We start from the raw sequence: 17,005 nt of genomic DNA, 5'->3' as shown, positions 1-17,005 counted from the left end.
TTATAGAGAAAGACCAATGCTCTTCTTGGGTATGCAAAGTACTTGTACAGTTCTGCTGTCCTGTCAAGGTTGCCTAAAAAACACAATACAATGAAAAATGCCATATATATATATATATATATATATATATATATATATATGTATGTATGTATGTATATGAATGAATGAATGAAATATGGTGCCACCATATATAAATGAAATATGGTGGCACCCATTTCAGTAGCACCATAAGTGCTGGTGAATAAAAGAGCATTCCTTCCTCCTCCTTTTAATGAGCCACGCCCTAAGGATAAAGCGGCAGGGGGCGGGGGGGTGTTACGATCCTTTGGCTCTATATCTTTTCAGCATGAAATGCATTATATGAACCTTGTAGCAAATAAGGTCATTTGATCATTCACAGTTAGGTATAAACAGAGTTGTAAAGAATACTTTGGTTTTGCTCTGAAGATAGTCCCCCCCCCAAATTTGTAATTTTTATCATCTAAAACAGGGGTATGCAATGTGGTGCCCACCAAGAAACCCTACTCTTCTCAATTTTTGTTTTACAAATATTTTCTTTTTTCTAACTGGCATTTGGGATTGCTTCAAAGGGAAGTGGGAGCCTCTAGCTGCTACAATCTTAATTTCCCATGAATGTCTCTGGGCAGGTTATTTGTCCTTTGTGACTAGCCATGCCCACCCATGGCAGCCATTTTCTGGTGGGCCCAGGACAGTTTCTCTAATTCCCAAATGTGCCCACAGGCCAAAAGGTTGCCTATCTCTGATCTAAAACAAAAGGTCTATCAAAACCCATTGATGTCAATGAGACTTAGTTGCAACTCATTTTAGCTGCATCAGGGCCACTATCTGTTCTAGCATATAGTTTTGTGTTTTTAGGCTGCAATTCTATATGCACTTACAGGGAAATAAGTCCTATTAAACTGAATAATAATTATTTCTGCATATACATGTGTAGGACTGTGCTGCTAATTACTTAATAGGACAGACAAATGAGAATATATATGAGTAGTTTCTTGTTTTTTGTTCTGCTTCTTCTATTCAGGATCTTAAATTACCAAGCCATTAGCAAACATTTATTACATACTGCAGAATTTAGTACAAAATATAAAGGCCTTCATCTGACTTGGCATGATACTGTCCAAAATGTCACTAATTTTTGACAATAGTTCCATAATAGCCATCACCCCTTTTTGGAAAAGCTCCATTCAGCTCCCAGTCTCAGATATAACTAGAAAGCTTCTGGTTCTAGCTTCACCTTCATAAAGATCAAGGAAAGACCAAGTTGCATATCAGCCAAGCAAGATTCACTGTGGAAAGCAAAAGCAGCCACAGTTAACAGTCATGTAAAAGGTTCCAAGATTTTGAATGGATGAAAAATGTAGCCTTTGATATTTGAGAATCAACAGAAATACCTGATGGAATTTTCAGAGTCTGAAAAACGTTTGCCACTATAGAGTAGAAAACACACTATGTCAAGCGCAAACACTTACCAAATTACATCTAGCAAGCATCGGCCATCTTCATCATCCATGTCAACTGAAAAAAGCAGTTGGAGACCATGTTAAAATCAAGAAGGAAACACGTGGTACATAATATGCTATTAAAATGTTCCTACCCACATGATGCCTTCAGTTCTGCAACTCAACAAATATTTCCTTCCTAACTTAAGCAGTGTTGGTTCTGTGATTTTGGGGGCCCTTGGGCAAAGCACTCTTACTCGGTCTTATTAACATGAAAGAGGCTGGGACTGCAAACCAAGAATTCTCTTCTGCTGCCTCTGACAGTTATGAGTATTTAGTGCAAAGTAAAAAATGGCTGTGTTGCTCGAGTGGTGGCATTTTACCGATCTTCCAGTTCTGCATATGCCGCAAACTCACCACCCTCTGGTTCTGGCACTGCATCCAAGCATTAACTGTATCCCCATTTTTTTTTTCTGGTCTTAATCCAACAATTTTGGATAGGAGGATTAGCACCCAACATTGCTAGGGAAAGTCACAGCGTCTAGGTTTAGTCCTCACCTTTATCACAGAACTACTGTAATATCTTTAGGATGATTTGCCCTATGCCATGAAAAGAAAAGAATCCCTACACCCCACAAAAAAGCCCCACGCTGCATATTAATGAATCATTGGTTTCACTTGTCTTGAAAGTGACTGAATTAAGGAATAAAATAAGAACCCTCTGAAATAACTCTGCAGGACAAGCTTTGATCTCCAACTGCACTACACCAGAAGCAATTCTATTGCTTTTACTGATCTGGCAATCATGATCACATTTTAAATAAAGTTTAAAAAAAATGCTCCTCTACATTCTCCTTTGAGAATTTTGGCTTGGTAGTGAATGTTCTCTTAAGTGCTCAAATATTTGTCAAATATTTAACATCAGTATTTGACACAAGATAACTTTACTTTCAATATTTGACACCACCTGATTGTTGATACACAATGGCATTTAGTATCTGGCAGCATTCAATAGATAACACAAAAGTGACACTGAGTGTTTGACAGCTGACATTTGTCAGCTTATATTTTATATTTGATTGCTGCCAAAGAGATGCCATCAAGTCTAAAGCACTCAACATTTGAGATGAAATGTGAATTCAAATAAAAATGTGAATTCAAATTTCACATTCCAAATTTGAAATTTGACTGGTGTTGAATATTTGCAGATAACAGTTTTGGTTGCCAAGAGTCTGAGTACTCAAGAAACACCTGATGCAGGATTCATTTGGATACGTCCTGAATAAGTATATCCTGGAAAGGTCTTCATTCTACTTCATACAAAATCTTTCAAATGAACCTCCTTCAATTCTTCCCTGCTTCTGCTTCAGGTATCAGAAATATGAGACACATTTGCTGTTTGCCCATCCAAGCTAAACAGGGCAGGAGAGGAAAAGAAAGGAAGCCCCTTCCATATGAGCACAGTCCCTTTCTTGCAAACAAAAAGAAAACTTCTGCAACTAAAAAAAGCAGGATTGACTGTTTAAAGTGTTATATATATGTGTGTGCGCGTGTGTGATAGATCAGGATTTACTGAGCTTTTCTGTTTGACTAAATGACTGGCCAGCAACGTTGTGCCGCATCTCAATTCCAGAAATTTTCCTCATGAAATCCTCACCATAGAATTTCCCCACAAGTATGCAATAGGCCCATCCAACATCCTTGTAGCTTTAAGTGGAGTAAGCAGACTAGCAGAGTATAAGAGCAGCAGATATCCATACATATAGCATAGCAAACAGGCTCTTCAGCATGCATGGTGACCACATGGTACTCCCTATTGGAAACGGCTGTAAACACATAACAGCATTACTGGAACGTCACTGAATTTGAACAACGCTGGCTGGTTGCAGGCCAAGAAAGCAACAGAAAACAAATCCCTGTGTTTCAGCAGAGCTGAAAGATGGGAGTTTTCATTTGATGAAAGTGCAGGAAGGGAAGGAAAAAAATTAAAGCATTCACTTAAGCATACTTCTATTGAATGTGCTTAGTTATTCCCCACAAATTACTGTCTGACCATATATGAGAGGAAGGAGGAGCATAATAGAAACTCTGTAGTAGGTGCAACAGCTTGCTAACTTGAAGTATTCAAGACTGTACTACAAAGCTAGGGATTGCCATACAAGCTGTTCTGGAAGTGTCAAACAAAGGCAAGCAGTAGTAAAGTGCTCCCATGGTTATGTACCCTAGTTCAAAAAGTAAAATGTGAATCAGTTTCGAGAAGCCCCTTTGATAGCCTTTGCATTTGGATATGCGTATATGAACAGATCACCAAATACATGTAGCATTGATGGCAAAGGAAACAATCACATTTCATTTACAGCTCTGTGCCTTGAAGCATTTGCTTATGTCAAAATGTTACCAACAGGACCTGGTTACTAAGTTAATTAAGGGGAAATTCACACTTTATATGGCAGAGATGTTTGTCATAAGTGTGCTAGTGTTTTCTGGAGTTCATTTAAAAGTGAGCAGAGAAGACAAGTCTTAAGCCGCTACAGGACACATGCCATAAAGTCATGGCTGTAGGGATAGTGCAGGCGCCTGATTCTGTCTGGGAATCCAGGGGAAACCCGCAGGCCCGTGCCATGCTTGCTGAGCCCCTGCCCCCATTCTCCCTCTGCCCACGCTTGCCGAGCTGCTTGCACTCACCCAGGGGGCCTCATCAAGCTCCATGATTGCCATTTTTGGGGGAAAAATGGTGATCGCACAAATGCGCATATTCACATGAATGCAAAATCGGGCCATGAATGCAAAATTGGGCCATGCATGGCCCATATATGCAAGATTACAGGCAAGCAAACACCTGTAATCTTGTGTATACGGGCAATTCACAGCCCCATTTTGCACACACGTGAATATGCATATTTTCGCGATCGCTACTCCCCCCCCGTGCAAAAAAAAATGGCGATCGCAGAGCTTTACAAGGCCACCCAGGTGAGTGTCAGCGGCTTGGCAAGTGGTGGGGAGCTCAACTATAGGTCTGGGGGCGTGCGAGTGGGGGCTGGGCGGGTGCCTGGAGAACCTAGATTGGGGGGGCCGGATGCCCAAGCCTAACTTTAGTGTTCACTGAGAGATACCAGTGTATGTATCTGCCATATAAATACAACATTGGCTCCTATGAACTTCTCCATCTTAAATTGAAAGTCTACAGACATGAAAACAGCTGAGGAAATATCATGATTTGGCACCCTCACTGTCAATTTCCAGCTTGACTAAGGATGCAATTTTATACACTCTTCCCTAAGTCCCATTGAACTTAGTGGAATGTACTTCTAAGTATACATGCACAAGATTATGCTGGAAGAGTTCAGTGTAACAAGAAAACTTGCACCATTTATTCTCATCACTAGCTGATCCAAATAGCACTGGTTTACTGTTCTGCATTTCTTATTTCATAGAACCAATATGGCTTCCAAAAGAACTTGAATCTTTCACATATCTTCCAAAACGACAATTTACAGGGCAGTTAGTACACTTCTTGCCAACACTTTCTAGTGTCATTGCATAGAATTTTGGTTTATTACTACTACTATTAAACACACCAGTGAGTGCACACACAAATAAGGATGTTCTATTTCTATTGCACTTCCTGTCAACTATATACTAAATTTTGCTACGCAGAACATTTTGGCGAAGATCAAAAGACATCCCATGTGTTTTGACTGGGAAATATGACAGGGAGCCATCCCTTCTCCGACTGCAATCTCTAGTGAATGAGTGACATTATCAGAAGGCCAGAGATATTTCATACTTCGGAGGAGGAGAAAAATCGCTCTGAATTCTGTAGCTTGAATTTTCAATAGCTTGCCAAGGTCAAAGAGTCCAGCCATCCCTGAAGGAATATTAATTTTCTTGTTTCTGAAAAGACTTATGTGCAAAAATCCATAAAAATGACAGCTTGATAGGTTGTATTTATTCATTAGCTGATCAAAAGGCATGGAGAGAGATGTCCACTTAGTAAATCAACTGATCACAGCTCCCTTTTCTTCCCCTGGAGGCAGCATAAAGCAACTTCGGAAGAGTTTTACTCAGGACTTGACAAGTTTGCTTGCCATGGATAGTGTCTCTCAACCCTGTAGTGGGCATGACAACTCTCCGTCCTTCTCCTAATTTGATGAGTTGGGGGGGGGGATTGTCCCTGTGGTCGTGTTACACCATGGGTGAACAACCTCCAGCCCACAGAAGTGGCCCATCTAGCCCACAGAAGCTTGGGTTCTCTCTATGGGCTGCTTCCCAAGCCCTGCCCCCTGACTTGGAGGTTGCTGGGGGCTTTGGAAGGTAAGGAGTGGCTGGAGATAACACAGGGATTCCCCTGCATGCTGCTCCTCCTCCCAATGGGAGGAAGAGATAACAGGTCAGAGCTAACAAGGGGATTGGGGGAGCAGCAGTTGCATGCTTGTCTGGTGAGTGGGCTTTGTTTGTCCTAGCGGGAGAAGGCAAAGGAAGAATGAAGCCGGGCTGAGCAGCTTTTCCGGGCTGGCTCCTCTTCCCAAAGGAAGAAAGCACAGGGCAGGGGAAGCGGCTTTACTGCACACATGCAGCAAAGCCGGTTCTTAGAAGACGTGCTGTCTTCTAAGACATTATTAAATTATTTTAATTTTTAAAATATTAAAATAATATTTTTAATATTATTATATTATTATAATATTATTAAAACAATATTATTAAATTATTTTTATTATTAAAATATTATTAAAACAATTATTATTAAAACAAAACATTATTGTTTTTACGTGCTCACCAGGGACCAAATGACAGGGGGTGGGCCCCCTGCCTCCTTTGAGGTAGCCCACGGAGGACAGGGTATATGTATCATCCAGCCCCCCATCCAGTTTGAATTGCCCACCCTGTATTACACCTTGGAGGCACTCTGAGTGTCTCTGAAATTCCGTACAAAACAGAGGAGCTCCCACATTCCCCCAAGTCTAGAGCTGGATGAGGGGGCAGGGACTAATCACTGATCCTGTGTTGAACTTCAGAGGCGGCATGAGCACCTCCAAAGCTCAGTACAACATGAGAGACAAGAGCCTGCCCCTCTCCAAGTTGGGGGAAGGACAGAGTCACGATGACCACAAATTCTGGTTAGCCCCACCAATTCTGGTTACCCCCACAACACATGGCAACGACTCCTTTGCATTTACTGCCACAACTGCTCTGCTTCAGGCTTCCAACACTGCTAGCCCATTGAGTTCCATCTCTGTCCTGTGTTGCCTTTTTGAAGCTGCTCTCTCAGTTCTGAGCTGCAGCTGCCTCTGGCCACAACAACCCACAGCAGCAAACACGAGTGAGCCAAAGAAAAGCTAGGTGACTGGTGGATTTGCCTACTGCAAGGTGAAACAGCTGCTATGTAAAAATGAGAGATCTTTTGCTGATGCTGAGCTCCCTTAATCCATCAAGTGGGGGTGGGGGGAATCCCTCATGATCAGAGATGCAACGTTAACAGGGCAGTGAGATTAAGCCAGTGCTGTTGTTGGCTTGTGCTGTACTGCTTCAAGAGCATAAAGAGCTGTAAGGCTCATCAGTCTAGAATTATCTTCTTCCCTGTGTCAAGTATTCTGAGAGCACATCATCTTACACTCCAGGCCTTGTCAGGCCTTGGCTAGACCTTCCCAAAACCACTTTAACAGCAATCTGAACTAAAGAAGGATTCTAAGAAGTCATACAATCTGAAAAGATAGTACCAAAATTATCGTTTATATCAAATCTCAAAAGTAGAAAACAAATACATCCTGCAAATAGAATGAACTATTGGAACAGAGGCTTGGATTTGGCTTTAATGTCACCCAGCCAATCTCTTTACACTAGGTGAGTGCAACCTTTTCAGTCCCAAGGGCTGCACGCAATGCTGGTTCTAGGTTTGATGGCCACATGTGTGCACACTCGCCCAACACAACACATTCCAATGATAGAGATTGCTCTTTCCTCACTGCTAGCAGCAGCAGGGCAAGAGCAATATGTATCAGGATTGCTGGGGGAGGAAGCAGAGTGCCTCCTCTCTGCCTCCTCCCATTATGATCCTGATTCAGATCTCTTTCCAGTGAGGAAAGATTAATCTGTACCAGGATCGCTGGAGGAGGGAATCCAGCAGCAGGAGGCTGGAGCACCCATATGTGGGGTTCCAATATGCAGCACTTGGCTCCAGGTTGTGCACCTCTGCTTTACATCGAGCCAATGCCCACCATAACTAAACATTCCTTAGAGTTTACTCCAGCATCTCCCAAATGGGACATAAAAAACTAGGAGCTGGAGTAAGATGCAAAGACAAGTTGATGCACATAGGCAATAATGGAACAAAAAATAAATCAAATCATTAATACGTAGCAGAAGTCTACAGCATATGCTCATTTCAAAAAGGAGGTGTGTGTGTGGGGATGTCACATCCGGGAAGTAGGTATGGAGGAGAAATTTGCTTCGTACACATTAGAATATGAACCAGCCTAATTTGTACTTCCTAAATTAATGTGCAGACGGTACCACCCTAATGGAAGAAAGCGAAGAGGATCTAAAGAGCCTCTTGTTGAGGGTGAAAGAGGAGAGTGCAAAAGCTGGTTTGAAACTCAACATTAAAAAAACTGAGATCATGGCATCCGGCCCCATCACTTCCTGGCATATAGAAGGGGAAGAAATGGAAGCAGTGACAGATTTTACTTTCTTGGGCTCCAAGATCACCGCAGACGGTGACTGTAGCCATGAAATTAAAAGACGCTTGCTCCTTGGGAGGAAAGCTATGGCACACCTAGACAGCATAGTAAGAAGCAGAGACATCACCTTGCCGACAAAGGTCCGTCTAATCAAAGCTATGGTTTTCTCAGTAGTAATGTATGGCTGTGAGAGCTGGACTATAAGGAAGGCTGAGCGCCGAAGAATTGATGCTTTCGAACTGTGGTGCTGGAGAAGACTCTTACGAGTCCCCTGGACTGCAAGGAGGTCAAATCAGTCCATCCTAAAGGAAATCAACCCTGAGTGCTCATTGGAAGGACACATACTGAAGCTGAAGCTGAAATATTTTGGCCACCTAATGCGAAGAGAAAACTCTCTGGAAAAGACCCTGATGCTGGGAAAGACTGAAGGCAAAAGGAGAAGGGGACGGCAGAGGATGAGATGGCTAGATAGCATCACCGATGCAATGAAAATGAACTTGAGCACAATCCGGGAGAGAGCGGAGGACAGGAAGGCCTGGCGTGCTCTGGTCCATGGGGTCACGAAGAGTTGGACACGACTGAACGACTGAACAACAACAAAGCTAATGTGCAAACAAGAACACAGTTGTCCTTTGGAGTTTGGACTTCTCTGAATTTTGTGATGTAGTTCTCCAGTCCAAAAATTCATAAAAAAATACATACATTAGGGAAAATCGCTTATGAAAATTATGTATATTTGGGAAAACAGAGTACAGATATAGTAGGGAACACTGTTTGCAAAAATGCATATACTAAGGGAAATTCATACAAAAAATTATACAGATTTTTGTGCGTGTGAAAATGCATATGAATTTTTGTATGGATTTTTAAAAAATGTATACTGATGAAGACAGAATGGAATGAATTTGTGCCTGAAAAAAATGTGAATGTTATAAAAGGAAAACAGACAGATTCATCTATCTCCAGCTGGAAGTGCCTAATTTGTTAGACTTTAAGGTACCACAAAACTCTTTGTTATTACTACAAACAGGATATTTTTAAAGAGGCAGTGTGGTGCAGTGGATAGAAAATATTAGCTTTGGGAAACCTGGGTTCAAATCCCTCCTCTGAAGCTGACTGGGTATCCTTGAGCAAATGACCAACCAGAGGCCCACGGGAAGCCCACAAGCAAAACATGAAGACAACAGGCTCCTCCTATTGTTGCTTCTTGGCAACTGGCATTCAGAGGCCTCTGGTTCTGGAGGTAGTACATAGCCATGACTTGTACCTGAGAGCCAGTGTGGTGTAACAGCAAGAATGTTGGACTGGGACTTGGAGGATGCGTGTTCTAACTCAGCCATGAAGCCTAGGTGACTTTAGGCCAGTCATTGACTCTCAGCCTAATTTATCTCACAGGGAAGTTGTGGGGATAAAATGGAGAGTAGGAAGACCATGTAAGCTGCATTGGGTTTCTTGCAAGAGGGAAAAAGAAGGCAGCATATAAATGTAATAATAAATAAATAAATTGCAAAGCAATTTGCAAGTGGACACAGTGTAAGACATTCAGAGCATTCAGAGATAGGGGCTTGGGTAGGAACATAAAGTATCTCAAACATTCTTTCTTTGGCTTTTCATAAATCAGAACAAAATTTGCTATCATTCTTGTTAATTGCCACTCACCAGACAATTACACAACAGTGGAAAAAAATGGGCAATTTGAATTTACCTGCATGGTACTGGAATATATGGTTTGTGGCGATATCAGAAAAAATAACTAATTATTTACTTTTGATTCAAGGAAAGAAAGAACCATTAGTGTTTTATGCCATATGGAGGAGTTTTATTCAACATACATCACAACCAGATTTACAATGATATATGTCTGCTTCTGCCCTGAGCATCTGGGCATTATAACAACTAAACAAAGATGATAAAAGGACACTTTTTTTTTATATTAATTGTATTACTAAGTTTCTGGTAACAACCCATTGTGCCCCAGTTGCTAGGGGATTGTTCTCAGGGGGGTTTCATTGTTATGTTGTCTCTGGGGTTGTTTTTTCCATATATATAAAATAAATAAACCAGAACAAAATCTTAAGGGCTAGCTTTTTGATTTTAAATTAGTGCACTGTGATGTGTCATAAGCTGAAAGAATGGGCATACTTAACCTAAAGAAAAGGTTAAGAGGAATCATTGATAGCTTTCAAACATTTTAAAGGATGGCAAAAAGAAGGAGGAAAACACTCATCATATACCGTGAGGAAGGTATTAAAACACTGCAATAGGTTTAAAAAATCAGAGGTGGATTTGGAATTAAACTAAGAGCAGGTCACCTACACGGATGGCAAAATCTTCTTTCCTTGTAGCAAGAAGCTGTTTTATACCGAGTCACACACTTGGTCCATCGACTCGAGTACTTTTTCTGTACCCTGAGTGGCAGTAGCTCTCCTAAGATCTCAGGTAGAGACCTTTCCCCCATCCTGTTACCCAAGATCCTTTCTGACTGTAGATGGCAAGGACTGAACCTGGGGCCTTTTGCATGCAAAGCCATTTACTTTACTATAGATCTGCTGGCCTTCACCACAAGCGTGGGTAGCTAATTTGAGGAACATGTGCCACAAATGGCACACAAACCTGAGTTATGCGGCATTGCCAGTCAGGAACAGGGACCACTGAGGGACCACTGGCATCTATATAGCTTCTTCGGGCCTTCAGTTTGGTCACAGAGGATGTAGAACTGCCAGTGATTCAATCAGGTTGGTGGGAAAAGATACAGACTTTTCAATGGTGGCGCTCCATCTGTGGAATTTGCCTCACCCTGAGACACCCTGTCATTTTCTTGGGCTCCGTCATTTTCTTTTACGCAGGCTCTGAATGAAGACATTTTTGTTTCAATCCACCTTTGGTTAAGATGTGGTTTAATTATTACTGCTCTTGTTCAATTATTTTTAGAGTATTTTGTGTTTGGTGATGTTATGTTGGTGTTATGATGTGTTTTATGTTGTTCTTTTTATTCTTTTGAAAAAAACCTAATTGTGGTTTTAGTAATTGGATTCTATTGCTTTCTTTATAATTTGTTATTGCGATTCACTTTGAGAAGGCTTCTAGTTTTGAGAAGTGTCATGAACAAATCATATAATATGATTAAACAAATCATATAAATAAAAATACATGCAGCCTGGTGCTGTGCACAAACATCTGTGGACTGGGAAACTAATACAACACAGGCATTAGAAAGGGGAATAGGACATGTCAGACCTCTGTGACTCCACACAGAGAAAAAGCATTAGAACAAAGCAGCAGCTTTTCCCAAATCAGGCTAGGTTGATGGTGCAAGTTGGGAAGCTCTCCCCCCAATCCAAATCTAATGTGAACCAATGAGGCTCCTTTGCCAGAGAACATGTCTAGGCTGGTGAGGAGAGGAAAGCTCAACCTGCCCAAGATCTTAGCCTTTCATTGATCTTTGTGCCTTCTTTTGGAGGGCCCACCCCAAAGTCTGAGAACACCCCTACCATGTATGTTATATAGTATACACTAGAGTGCCATTCTCTCAGATTTTGTGGCACACTTGCCAAAAAAAGGTTGGTTTCCACCCCCAACCCACTTGGCTGGAGGTTTTCAATCTGTCAGGGATCATTTAACCACAGGGTATCTTGCTTCAGAGTTCAGGAATGGGCCAGTTTGCCTCAGAGGTATAATTTACAACTCCTATGCTTCTATCCAATGTATGAAAGCAAGTGTGTGAAATAATGATATGGCAATTCAACATGAGTAGGAGTTCTGCTCACCATAATTATTTCCTAACGTTTTACATAAAATGTTATTAGCAAATGAAACTATTTTGCCACCCACCAGCTTTTTTATTAATAATAAAAACATTTAAATGATGCCAGGAAGGTATTTCGAAAACAAAAGTATTTCCCTGCTACCACTGACATTTGGCACTCAAACTTCAATGAACATCACCTACCCTTCTCCCAAACTAAAGCTACTGGAATGTATTTCTCAATCAACATCCTTTTTTTGGTAGTTACTTTTGGTAATTTTTGAAGTCAGAGAAACTTCAATAAGTACAAGAAGGCCTCCAGGAAACCCCAGAGGAACTGCCTTTCTCTTAATGTGAAACAGCACTTTTAAGATGTCTGGATAAAAAGGTGAGTAGAGTTGGCTTGATAATCATACAGCACATTGAAATATAGGAGTTGAGAAAGATAAAGATGATTGAGGCCATAGAACACATTACTGGAAATGTAAGACATCGCCGCCCCCGCCAATCCTCTCTGTTTGCCAAAGTAGAGCTCTGGCTTTTCTTATACTTGTTAAAGCTCCCTTGTAAGACAGGCCTTTGCAAGGCAGCGGCTGGTCCCCCACTACTGTCTCCCCCCCCCATTTCTCATGGATCTGCTCCAAGCAAATCAAAACTTTGGCAGTCAAACCCATCTTGGTTCACACAAGCCCAAACCTTATAGAGCTAGCAATTCCAAACAGCAGTCAAATCAGCTGCCACATCCTCTTCCTTTTTCACAAAGCGATCCCACTACATAATGGTCATAGGAACAAAGACAAGCTGTATTAGGTACTTCTGTAGAAGATACTGCTGATGTGCAGCTAGCTCAGTCTGCAATGTTTACATATAGAGAAGCAGATAGATATGATCATGAATGGGAGTGGGCTACATGAGCAGATACTTCTTTTTAAAAGGGAGCAGATACCTTATGCTGGCGTTCAAGATGCATTGGACTACAACTCCCATCATCCCTGGACAGCATGCCAGGTTGGGGAAGGCTGCCTTATGCAGAGCCTTGTGTTAGGCTCACCTAAAAACCCAAGATATTCAATTATAAAACTTATTTTTGTGAACTGCTTTCTGGGCAGTTCACAAAAATTAAAACCACAAGGTACCACATAAAACAATATAAAACATGAAAGCTTAAAACTACAATATAAAAGTACGATTAGACTAAAAGCTAGCAGCAATGCAGAGATTTAAAATACATATTCAAAACAGCAGAGCTACAAGACTAGAATGCTAAAACGCTGGGAAAATAAAAGGGTCTTCACCTGGCACTGAAAGGAGTACAATGCAGGTGCCAGGAGAACCTCTCTAGAGAGCTCATTTCTCAGCTGGGCTGCCACAGCAGAAAAGGCTCTCTTCCTGGTAACCACCTGCCTCACTTCCTTTGGCAGGGGCTCCCAGAGAAGGACCCACGAAGATGATCTTTAGCCCATGGAGTAGCCATCTGTGTGAATGTAGCTAGCTTTACTGACAAGGTGAATTCCTTGGGGATCTGGATGACAGTTCTGACAACATTGTATTAAGGAGATACCTGCTAATGTATACAGAACCATCATGAATGTAGGTAGAAGTAGGCTCCCACATTCTGCCCCTCTCTTATTGTTTTTCTGTTGAGAAGTTGAAGACCTTGAGAAAGGAAATGTAGAGTTATTAAACCCTCCAGGGCTAACTTCTTCCAAGCAATTAGGGCTGTTAAATATTGCTGGTTCACAATTAGTTGGGAAAAGATAAGAAGTGGACAGCAGCAATGATGCTCATTTTTCTGTATATAGTCTGAGGGTAAATAGTTAAGATCATATAACATGATTAGTCACCCCTTAGTCCACTTTTGCATTCCATCCAAGTCAGAGCAGTAAAAGACTGACAAACAGTGGATAAATCAAGGATTCTTTCCCAACTTTCCCCTGCTGAATTGTTGAAGTCCAATTTTAAATGGCCTTGGTAATTGTGAATATGAAACAGGTAATGATAGGGTATAGATGTAAAATAATGTCACACACTGTCTTCCAGCTCACTAGAGCAGGAGTGGGTAAACTTCAGGCTTGCTGGATCAACTATGTCTCTTGGTAGAATCCTGAGATCCACTAACTTGAGCCTGGTGCAGAATTTTGAGCCCATGGTTTTGCTCTGAGTACCAGAACTGAACTGAGTTTACAGTCCTTCAACACAAAAATCCACTTCTGGTTACCACTAAGCTTTCTTCATTTCAGTAGTATAATGGTGGGGGAAAGGGGCTGCGGTTGTAATCTTGTTATTACTATTTTAAACTGGGAGTCAGAATCCTTGCTGATCTACTACAAGTCATCAAGAGATATACCAACAGATCCCAATCTACCTTCTGCCTATCCCTGCGCAAGGTGTGGGCAGCTACATTTTTTAAAAGGTGTAATCTTTTGTATGCAGTATAAGAGGCTGTTTCCAAGAGCCATGTTCAGTATTATTGTGTATATAATGTCATCTGTGTACATGATGCTTTACAGAGTAACTTAAGCAAAACATGAGATCCTACACCCAAGATGCTAAATCTTATAGAGAGTGGGGGGACAGCAGAAGACAAATAGTGTTTGAGAGCAAGAGATCATCCTAACCATCATCAAAAAGCTTGGTTAAATGAAATGGCTATTAGAAAGTTTTGCCTGTGGAGTTAGATCCACAATGGCTCATTCATACATGCAAGTCATCACTTAAACGCTGCAGTTATCAAGCAATAAACATGTGTGAATTAGCTCACACAGAGCTTCCTTATCACCTAAGATTAGTAAAAGCAAGCAAACCAATAGTTTCATAAGCACTACTTCAACATAACAGTGTGTATTGGGCTCCAGAGGACAATGTAATGAACCTTCTTGAGAAGCCTTTTAACCACTTAGTGCTGAATGTGCATTATAGAGGCTCTGATTGAGCTGCCGCTATCATGTGGAACACTGTTCCCTGTGGACTGGGTGGCTGCTCTCCTCCCAATCTATTTTGGAAGAATCATTCATAAAAGGGCTTAAGGGAAAAAAAATGTTATGCTGGAACAACAAGGCAACTAGCTCACAGAAAAGACCCTTTCATGGCAAGACTCCAGAAGTAGCTCTGCTGCTCGTGAGCCGCCTCTCAGACCTAGTTTTGTGCACTGTCATTTTAACATTATGTTTGCATGTATTTAGAGACAGGATCATTAACAGAGGGTGAATTGCTCTAAAAAATGTAGTATAAAAAGCAGTCAACGTAGGGAACTAATTTAGAAACACAGCAGTAGCCTGATTTAGAGATTTGGGCAGTACTGCAGAAGAGATGGGCACCTCAAGTCCATGCCCATCAAGCTTCTATGCTCAACTAACCTCTGTTACTCCATATTAAACTGTTTCCACAATACTGTGTGCCAACACTTCTTCAGTGCTCTCCCACGTACTACAGTACTAACTTCAACACTTTTGAAGCCAGTGAATTGTACCTGTGGCTATATCAGAACCAAGCTATCCTAGGCCAAAATATTTGAGCCTCCAATAATTCAAGAGAGGAAAAAGCATTAATAATTACTAGCACAGAAAGGAAGTTGGCTCTTGCTGGCCCAGGCACTCTCAGCCAAACAGTTCCTTTCAAACCCACTTTCCCACAGAAAGCTCTGGGCGCAAAGAGTCTGTGGTTTAACTGGCAGCACATCCTCTGCCTTATTTGAGTGAGTTTGAATAATTAGGTTATTTTCAGGTAAGACACGGCACAGCCTGATTTGTCAAATCAGAATTTTGCTCCTGTCCATCTTTGCTTACTTTTTCTCTTATGAAAAGTGTCCTCACCAAAATTGTACCAGTTTTGCTGATCACAAATGACCTTTGTTATCAGTTGCTATACCCTCCCCTTCTGAACTCCAGAGTAATTGAGGAGGGGGGCTTTGTTCATTAAAAACTGAAGCGGCAGCAAGCTTCTCTTCCTTGCAACCAGAGAACAAAAGTATAATCAGAATCCTGAAACAGGAATCATTTTCATGAAGTGTTGGAAAGATAATTTTTTAACAGGACTCTGAAAGCCCAGAGCTTTCAAGAAGCATTAGGCTAGAGACATTTTCATGAGATGAAAAACTGAAATAACAGCCCATGTTCCACTGGTGGTTAATTCCATTTGTGTGAATGTGACAGATTATTATTTTATAAGACTATAAGCATAGGTTCAGCATGTTTATGATGGAGATTGAATTGCAACTATGTTGTCTAATGAGAAATTTTATATATATATACACACACACAGACACACACACGTGTGTATATGCGTGTGTGTGTGTGTGTGAATGTATATCTTTGTGTATATATATATTAATCTGATTTCAGTTTTTAAAAAGTCACTGATTTTTATCCACCCGCTTTTGAATAGGGGCCTACAGCTCTACAGCTCAATCCACACAACTGTTACTCTAAGGCTGTAAACCTCATCTCTGGAGAGTTTCTGCCTACGGGTCAGAAATCAGAGATGGTCTAGAGTAGGGGAAGGCAATGTGGTAGGGCTAGGCAACTTGGTGCTTCCATGTGTTTTGAACGACCAATCCCACAATCCCTGGCCACTGGCGATGCTGGCTGAGGCATATGGGAGGTATAGTCCAAAACATCTGCAGGGCAGCAGGTTGTCTACCCCTGGTCTAAAGCAATGTTTCTAAATTGCCCTTATACATCCACCAGGAGTCCACAAATCCAGTTGCCAGGCAGCCAACGTCATCTGCCGCTCTCCCTCTGGCAACTGCCTCTGCTATGGATCTCCAGCAAACATTCCTTCCTCTCATCAGTTCTCTATAAAATGGAGGGACCTTTCACTGTGCCAAGTGCAAGATATCTCCCTTCCCCAAGTCCCCTGGCATAAGGAATTCTGGGAAGGGGGTGATATCAATCTCACACTTCATACTGGGCTTTTGAGAGGCAGGAGCAGTGAGAGGACTGCTTCTGCCTTCTCCAAAGCCAGTACAAAGTGAGTGACTGACTCTTCCTCCTTTTTCTCCATAGTTCTCAGCACATGCTAGAGAACTCTGTTGGCCTCTGGCACCTACTGCTTTTTCAGGACTTTACATTTTTAATTCCTTCCCCATCATCCTGGACTCAAGTCAGAGATCTGTTATGTAACAA

The 17,005-nt window shown here is 41.5% G+C and overlaps 1 protein-coding gene across 8 annotated transcripts in view; it reads right to left on the bottom strand.

Moving 5' to 3' along the window:
* BICRA (BRD4 interacting chromatin remodeling complex associated protein) overlaps nucleotides 1-17,005 on the bottom strand; it is a 113,832-nt gene that overhangs the window by 35,254 nt on the left and 61,573 nt on the right. For 7 of the 8 annotated variants that reach the window (XM_084814924.1, XM_084814921.1, XM_084814919.1 and 4 more), the window contains one exon: nucleotides 1,491-1,536. In XM_084814924.1, coding sequence (XP_084671050.1) covers nucleotides 1,491-1,531 — 41 coding nt within the window. In that variant the 5' untranslated portion in view covers nucleotides 1,532-1,536. Of the gene's footprint in view, nucleotides 1-1,490; nucleotides 1,537-12,828; nucleotides 12,919-17,005 lie in introns of those variants that run through there. The other variant, XM_084814922.1, reaches the window with a different exon arrangement.

Source organism: Heloderma suspectum, chromosome 10 (assembly GCF_057233095.1).
Source record: "Heloderma suspectum isolate Gila_16-S chromosome 10, 16-S_ref, whole genome shotgun sequence".
Classification (NCBI taxonomy): Eukaryota; Metazoa; Chordata; class Lepidosauria; order Squamata; family Helodermatidae; genus Heloderma; species Heloderma suspectum.
This window is presented reverse-complemented; position numbering and strand designations above follow the sequence as displayed.